This window comes from Miscanthus floridulus, chromosome 18 (genome assembly GCF_019320115.1).
Source record: "Miscanthus floridulus cultivar M001 chromosome 18, ASM1932011v1, whole genome shotgun sequence".
Classification (NCBI taxonomy): domain Eukaryota; kingdom Viridiplantae; phylum Streptophyta; class Magnoliopsida; order Poales; family Poaceae; genus Miscanthus; species Miscanthus floridulus.
Window position 1 is genome coordinate 127810951 of NC_089597.1, and position 7826 is coordinate 127818776.

Sequence of the window (7826 nt, forward strand, 5' to 3'; positions counted from 1 at the left end):
CCTACGCATGCAGCTCTCTCTCCCTCCCCTCCACCTGCACTTGCAGCCGCGGGGGATGACCGGCGGCGGCAACGGTGGCCGCGGCGCGTGCGCGGTGTGCAAGCACCAGCGGCGCAAGTGCGAGCCCAACTGCGAGCTGGCCACCTACTTCCCGGCGCACAGGATGAACGACTTCCGCGCGCTGCACCTCGTCTTCGGGGTGTCCAACCTCACCAAGCTCATCAAGGCCAACGCCAGCGACGCCGCCCGCCGCCGCGCCGCCGAGACGCTCGCCTGGGAGGCCCGGTGGCGGGAGCGCGACCCCTCGGACGGGTGCTACCGCGAGGTCTCCTGCCTGCGCCGCGACAACGCCGTGCTGCGCGCCGAGAACGCCGCGCTGCGGAGGCAGCTGGCCGAGCAGCAGCAGCTGCTGCTCTGCTGGTCCAGTGCCTGCAGCACTGGCGGCGCGCTCCTGCACAGCGCCAGCGCCAACAACGGCACGCAGCCGTGTGGGGGCAATGGGCTGCTGACGGCGGCGAGACCTCATCATGCAACGGCAGCTCCGGCGGCAATGCATACCACGTTGGCCTACCGTGGCATGCCAGTGTGTACTACGACAACGGCCAACGGTGGTGGCAGGAGGCCGGCACCGGATGCTGCGGCCATCGCCGTGAGAGGAGGAGGTGGTCAGGTCGACGCTTCTAGGGATAACAAGAGCAGCGCCAGGTGAGGATGCTCGGATGCTAGCTTCCTTGTGCTCAGCTACTGCAAAAGCTAGCTGTTAGTTGCATCCTGGATACTTGCATTGGCTTCTCTCCATTGTTTCTGCAACTGCAGGTGATGTTAGCTACTGCCTACTGCTAACAACTGGGCAAAGAAAGGAGGATACCCTACCCCAAGTGTTGATTTTTGGTTACATGTGTACTGTTGACAGCAAGCTAGGCGGCCCAATAGAAATATATCGACGAGAGCTAGACTACTTTTATATGTATACTGATTGCTACTTTCAGTCATATGATCCTAGAAATTACATTACACTAGCATTGTGCCCGTGCGTCGGGAAAAAAATTAACACCATGATGATTGTAGTTTGCATGTGTGTTTAGCTACAAACGACGCTTTCAATTATGCTTTTGTTTCACGATGATTTTAACCCAAGAAATTATCTAAGACATTCTTCTGCTGATAATTAAATCGAAACCACGCTATTTGATGACAATGTTCAGTAGCAATATACTTAGCAATGCATTTGTTTGGTTCAAAGAACACTTCTAGAAAGAAAAAAACAATGGACTGTTGTATACCCTACGTGAATATGCATGGCTGCTGCAGGTCTGGCCTGCATGCGCGGCCGCTGCAGCGGACCAGCGCCAGCAGGACTCACGCAGTTATACGTGCACGGTACGGTGCATGGAAAATCGTTTTTTTTTATTTTTATTTTTTTGCCATGTATGAATCTGCGTCTCGATCGTCTACAGCTGTCGTCGAGAGTGGTGTCAGTAGTGTGACGCGTATCTATAGTGACGCGCAATGCAAGTACGTAGAAGCTAGCTAGGTTTGGCGTTCACATGCATGGCGTTCCTGATGATCCGGCCAGATCGGCGACGCACGCACGCACCTTAAATCCTTAATCTTGTTCGTCGTCGTCCGTTCTGTGCGCGTGGTCAGATCATGGAGTGTAAGAAAGACACGTTGCTTTCCGGTTCCAGCAAAGGAAAAAATAGAGAGACGAATATAATGGCTCACATGCGTACCGGAGCACTACTACACTTGTTGATGAATATATATATAATGGCTCACATGCGTACCCAGCACTGGGGTTTGGTGGCGTCGATGATATGGAACGGATCAACAGAGGCAGATGACACCCTTTTGGTTCAGTTCAGATGGATATGGAAACGATAAATCTGTTTCTCACTCGGGTGTTTCTGGCCGTCTCGATCCGCTCTCGATTTGGATGCCGTCGGATTCGCGCTGTCAACGGAGGCGATGATACCGGTGAAGGCAAAGTGCATCATCTCCTGTTCATCTCCTCCGGCGCGCATAGAAGGGGCCGGACAGGGGAGGTAGGCTGGCCAGACGATGGGGACGGCGACCGAGCGGTCAAGGACCCTAGCAGTGCTGGAGGCAGTCGGGCCAGGTTGGGACGGGGCGCCGTGCCCGGAGCTCGACAGCGTGAAGGAACGGATACTCACCTCCTGGAGTCGTAGTGTGTGTAGTGTGTAGTGTGCGGTGGAAGAGAGAATGTCGTGCGGTCGCTGTTTCCCACATTGTAAATAAATAATACCGGTGGTAGTGCTCCGCTCACGCCGTCGAAATAATGCGGCGGCGCATATGCCTGATGCATCTCATCGTATCACCGCGGGGTCCATCCGAGCAGTAACAAGTCACAACAGCCGTTTAAATGGTAAGTTGCTTTGATTTTTTTTATTAATCTATTTTGTTATGTATATAGACATATTATTTATCTATATGCATATAAAAATGAATGTACCAAAAAAAAAAAGTTAAAGCAACTTATAATTTAGAACGGATAGAATACTTACCATGATCGCTCAAATCAGCTCACAGTTAGCCAAAATTCAAAAGGCAGATGTTTGTTTAGTCGTCTAGGATAACCACAGCACGCAAATATGTTAAAAGCGAATCATCAGTGGTTGCGTTGCGCCAATAATACAGCGCACGTGCCGAATTTTTTACATTTTGGCTCTTTTTTTTTGAAAGTTTCTCACAAATAGACCCCTGACGGAAAGAATTCAGAAAATAGACCCTTAGCTCGGCGCCATTGATGTTGGCGCCGAACGTCTCTGACGCTGAGCTCCTGGGCACGTTGGATGGCCTGCCAGCTAGCGCCGAGCTCGGCGCCGTAGATCTTGGCGCCGAGCTCGGTGCCAGAGTGACTGGCGCCGAGCCTCTATTACCTGTTTGCTAGAGCGGCGCCAGAGTGGTTGGTTGGCTCCTGGTGAGACGCGTGAGTTCAGTGCTGCCTGCTGGTGAGAGGTGGAGTGGCTGTCGTAGTCTTCTGTCTGTCTTAAATACGAGCAACAATGCGTGCCCCGTGTCCTGTCTTTAAAAATCTGGAATTGCATCTTCCTCTATTTGTTTATTCCTTTCTCTCCGAGCTCCCCGTTTGTTTTTTAGTGCTAATCTCGTTTGAACGGTCTAATGATGCTACGTTCATCCCTAGTGCGCATCGTATTTCTGTAGTATGTGCGTACGTCATCTAGCTTCTTCTTTTTTTGTACAGGTGTCTACTCACACCACCTGGGTATAGCTGATGTGACTCGTTTGGTTTTGTTTTTGTAATGCATGGTCATTTCATGATTTGTGGAAGATCAATGGATTTATGTAAGCCACTGCCTATTGGACATAAATAAATACACTTAAGTCCTAGATACGTAGGCTTGAACTTGATATTTTAGCTTCCATAAATCCTGGATATGTAAGCCACTTGATATTTGATTGTGCCATGAACAAAACAAAGGAGGACAAACCTATATGCTCGTCACTCTCATGGTAGACATATCATGTCTAATAAACTGAACTCCCAACAAATATTTAGCTACTGTAGCCTTGAGCAGTGAGCAGCAGGCGCGCATAACTTCAGTCTGGTCCGCCTCGTCACGCGCGCCGTGAGCAGCACAGTGAGCAGCAGCAAAAGCAGTGAACTCTCAAAAGCAGTGAGCAGCACAGTGTTCGCTACATTGCTTCTCCCGGAATTGGGAATGACAGCCTTGCTCGCCCACGCCCCTGAGCAGTAGCAGGCACAGTGACCGTGAAGCCTGCCTACCTGTCCACCGTATTTACGACGATCAGACAATAGGTTTTTTTCATTGTGACTATAGAAACAAAATTGCGACCACAGCGAATCACTGTGCAGGAAAAAGCAGCGATACACTATGCAGGAAATGAATGCTGCCATATGCGTGCGCGTTGTTGCGAACAGGTAATAGAGGCTCGGCGCCAGTCACTCTGGCGCCGAGCTCGGCGCCAAAATCTACGCGCCGAGCTCGGCGTCAGAGTGACTGGCGCCGAGCTAGCTAGCAGGCCATTCAACGTGCCCAGGAGCTCAGCGTCAGAGACGCTGACGCCTAGCTCGGCGCCAGCCTCAATGGCGCCAAGCTAAGGATCTATTTTCTAAATTCTTTCCGCCATGGAGCTATTTGTGAGAAAAGAGTCAAAATGTAAAAAATTGGGGCGCGCGTGCATGCACTGCAAAAATGCAAATGTCGTCGTCGCATTCTAGCATACGATACGACGCATCAAACCGAGCGCGAGCAAAACAAATAGTCCTTGCTTGCTCGATCTCGATATATCTCAGTCTCACCCTCCGCCCTCGTTGAACTTGAACCTGAAACATAGGAGGTGCCAGCACAGCAGGCCAGACGATCTGACGGGGCACACGATCGAGACGTCGTCGTCGTCGTCCATTGCTGCTCTTGAACCGCAGGGTGCTTTTACCGGGCCACCACCGTGCCTGCCTGTGATGGCCGGACTGGGCCAGCCCACGTGCCTAGGGTAAGGCTCAGGCACGGCCTGCTCCTTCAGGCCATGCCAGCCGAAGTCCGCTCACCACTGGGCCGGGCCAAAAAACGGGCCTCGTACCGGGCCGACGTGCTCGGGCTCCATGGCCATATATAATACAATCCATTTGTTTATATAACCATGCTAAAAGATCTCTAATAGCATTAATGAGATATACTCCAACTATTTAAAAAAAATGTAGATCATGTTCGGTTTTGTATCAATTATAGTAAAAAAAATATATGGCACAGAACAAACTCAACATAGAAAAGAAAAATCAGGCACGTCATGATTAGTTTGCCTAGTACATAGGCAAAAGTAGATGGCTAAGATAGTATGACTTTGAGAAATAAAATATGCCAATATGATCTATCCTCTCTGTTTTAAATATAATTTATTTTAGCTTTATTCAAAGTCAATTTTTACTAACTTTGAGCAATTTTATAAAAAAAATGCACCAACAAATATCAAGTTAGTTCCATCCAATTCTTCAATTAGATATGTTTAATTTGATAGTGTATTTATTTGAACACATTTAGATGTTAATACGTATGTTTTTACATAAACGCAGTGAAAATATATATTACTATAATTTGAAACAGAGTAGTATTACTGCGCAAGCACAACCACGTCAAAGAAGAAATACAGATCTAGCAATTGCAACTTGAGGCGGGGGATTGACATTGCAAATCTGCAATTAGTATATGAATTGTTTCCATGTTACCTTACACAAAACAAGTGCACAACGTACACCACCGTATTTCGTTGCGTACGTACAGCTTTGTATAGTAAGAAAAACAACACACGTACGTATATATACCGTCGTATCGACGAGACGAGCAGGACGCATTTATGGTGTACGTACTTGATGACGTAATACTATCTACAGTATATAGCTGTGCTCATGCCTGACATGTAGATGCATGCACCCCGGCGGGCCGGTGCGCGGCGCTCCATCGCCTAGAGCTCGGCGGTGAGGCCTTCCACCTCGAGCTGGAACTTCTCCATGGCGTCCTTGGGCAGGCAGATAGGCACGACGGTGCCCTCCTCCCCCTTGCCGTTCTTGGCCCTCGAGAAGTAGTTGGTGACGCCGGGGAGCGGCCCTTCGCCGCCCTTGGCCGGCCCGCCGTAGACGGCCTCCCCCCAGCCGAAGTCGACGCTCTTGAACCCGGCGTGGCTGACGTCGGACACGATGTACGTCCTCGACACCTCGAACAGCGGCCGGCCCGTGAGCACCATCAGGTCCGCCACCGACAGCAGGTAGTCGTAGGTCACCGCCGACTTGGCCTTCTTCACCAGGTCCAGCGCGAACCCGAGGTCCCCGCCGCAGAGCTCCCCGGCGGTGGTCGCCGCGACGGAGTAGGCAAAGGCGTTCCCGTAGAATCCCTCGGGGAGCGGGATGTCGGGCCGCCCGCGCGCGTTCACGATGAAGGAAAGGCGCACCTCCTCGTCGGCCGCGTACCCGAGCGCCGCGGTGCGACTGCGCCAGATGCAGGCGGCGACAAGCTCGAACCGGGAGCAGCGGATACCGGGCGGCGCGCGCTGGCGCAGCCCCGCGATCTCCCGTGGCCCGAAGAAGAAGGGCACCCGCGCCATGTCGGCGGCGGGAGTGGTCAGCATCCGGTCGACGCCGACGCTGCCCGCGGGCTCGCGGTACTCGAGGTGCGGGTACGACGGGCGTGGCGGGTTGCGCGCCATGAACATCTCCCTGCCCCAGGCCGGCGCCACGGACGGCGCGGCGGCGCCGCACGCGATCTCGCAGACGGCCTTCTCGAACTGCATCCCGCCAGGCGCGTCCACGATGCAGTGGCAGAAGCGCTGGCCGAAGATGAAGCCGCCGCACTTGAGGCGCGTGACCTGGACGTACAACAAGGGGCGGTCGACGACGGGCTCGACGCCGGCGACGGTGGTGCTCTCGAGGATGAACTGCTCGAAGCACGGGAACGGCGGGCTCTGCACGTCGCCGAAGTCGTCGGCGGTGAGGTCGGCGTCGGCCTCGGCGAACAGGATGCCCTGCGCGGCGCAGTCGACGACGAGCTTCCTTCCTTCCACCTCGCGGAGGCGGCCGGCGAGCGGGTAGTAGGGGACGAGCGCCCTGGCCAGCGCCTCGCGGATGACCCTCGCCGGGTCCTGCCCGGCCTTGGATGGGTTGGTGCGGTACAGGTGGATCCCGGAGCTGTAGAACCGCATGCCCTCGGAGTCGTCGATGTCCGAGAGCGGCTTCGTCTCCCGCGGCGTCGGCGCCGACGGCGCCACCAGCACCTGGTCCCCGCGCCGCACCGTGAACGGCGGCAGCAGCGACGATGCCATTGCCATCACGCGTACGTACGCGATTAGAGGGCTCGGCCGAGCTGTGTTTGTGTGCGGCGCAGTGGTGGTGAGTGCGTGCCTCGATCAGCTCAGTGGAGTGGGCTGCTGCCTGAACCTGATGAGAGTTTGCGTTTGGCTGCTTGGTTTTATAGCGCGGAGTGGGGGTTGGTGGTGCGATGGTGGGGAAGGAGCGTGTCGCTTGGTCAGCAAAGTCAAAGGAGCATTGCGCATGCACATACTATACTAGTACTCCCTGTCCAGCTGGCAGCGGGGCAGACCGCCAGTAGGCAGACGGTGCATGGGGAATCTTTTTAAAAAAAAATTTTGCCATGCATGCATCCGGGTCGCGTCGTCTCGATCGTCTGTCGAGAGAATTACTACTACACTTTTGAAGTCTTGAATACTTGATGATAGATAGATAACCCAGCACCAGCAGTGGGGTTTGGTGGCATATGTCGATGGAATGGAATGGAATGCAAGGGACTTGGAGTAAGAAGAGAGGTGGACGAGACTCACTGGGTCCAGTTGTTCAGATACGGAAAATCTGAGTGCGAGGGCGGCCTTTTTGACCGTCGCGCGCCGGGGGGAAAAGAGACTCGCGGGAGGAGTCGCACTACTGAAGGCCGCGGAGAGCCCTTTGCACTCTGCGAAAGCTTTGCCGAGTGTAGTATTCGGCAAAGTCCGCTCGATAAAATTTTTCTCGACAAAGGGTCTTTACCGAGTGCTTTTTATTCGGGCACTCGGCAAAACAAAAAAAAAATTGCCGAGTGCTGGGGCGGCACTCGGCAAAATATTTTCGGCCGTTGCAGCGCCGGCCGTTAACGGTTATTTTGCCGAGTGCCCAACCCAGCACTCGGCAAATTTGTTTTATTATTTTTTTTAAAAAAATTACTTTGCCGAGTGCCCCAGCCCAGGCACTCGGCAAAGTTTTTTTTATTTTTTTTTTAAAAGTACTTTGCCGAGTGCCCCTGCCCAGGCACTCGGCAAAGTTTTTTTTTTTTTTTTTAAATTAC

General features: G+C 53.1%; 2 protein-coding genes across 2 annotated transcripts; one reads left to right on the forward strand and one right to left on the reverse strand.

The window, feature by feature from the left end:
* Positions 1 to 55: 55 nt before the first annotated feature.
* LOC136520434 (protein ASYMMETRIC LEAVES 2-like) lies at positions 56 to 709 on the forward strand. Its single transcript, XM_066513959.1, has one exon. The coding sequence runs from the start codon at positions 56 to 58 to the stop codon at positions 707 to 709; it is 654 nt and encodes a 217-aa protein (XP_066370056.1).
* Positions 710 to 5180: 4471 nt separating this feature from the next.
* On the reverse strand, positions 5181 to 6939 carry LOC136520376 (benzyl alcohol O-benzoyltransferase-like). The gene has a single exon (XM_066513873.1). The coding sequence runs from the start codon at positions 6817 to 6819 to the stop codon at positions 5464 to 5466; it is 1356 nt and encodes a 451-aa protein (XP_066369970.1). The 5' UTR covers positions 6820 to 6939; the 3' UTR covers positions 5181 to 5463.
* Between the last annotated feature and the right edge of the window lie 887 nt (positions 6940 to 7826).

What these genes read in the sequence shown, in the direction of transcription:
- LOC136520434 (XM_066513959.1), top strand. Translation starts at nt 56, where the DNA reads ATGACCGGCGGCGGCAACGGTGGCCGCGGCGCGTGCGCGGTGTGCAAG.
- LOC136520376 (XM_066513873.1), bottom strand. Translation starts at nt 6,819, where the DNA reads ATGGCAATGGCATCGTCGCTGCTGCCGCCGTTCACGGTGCGGCGCGGG.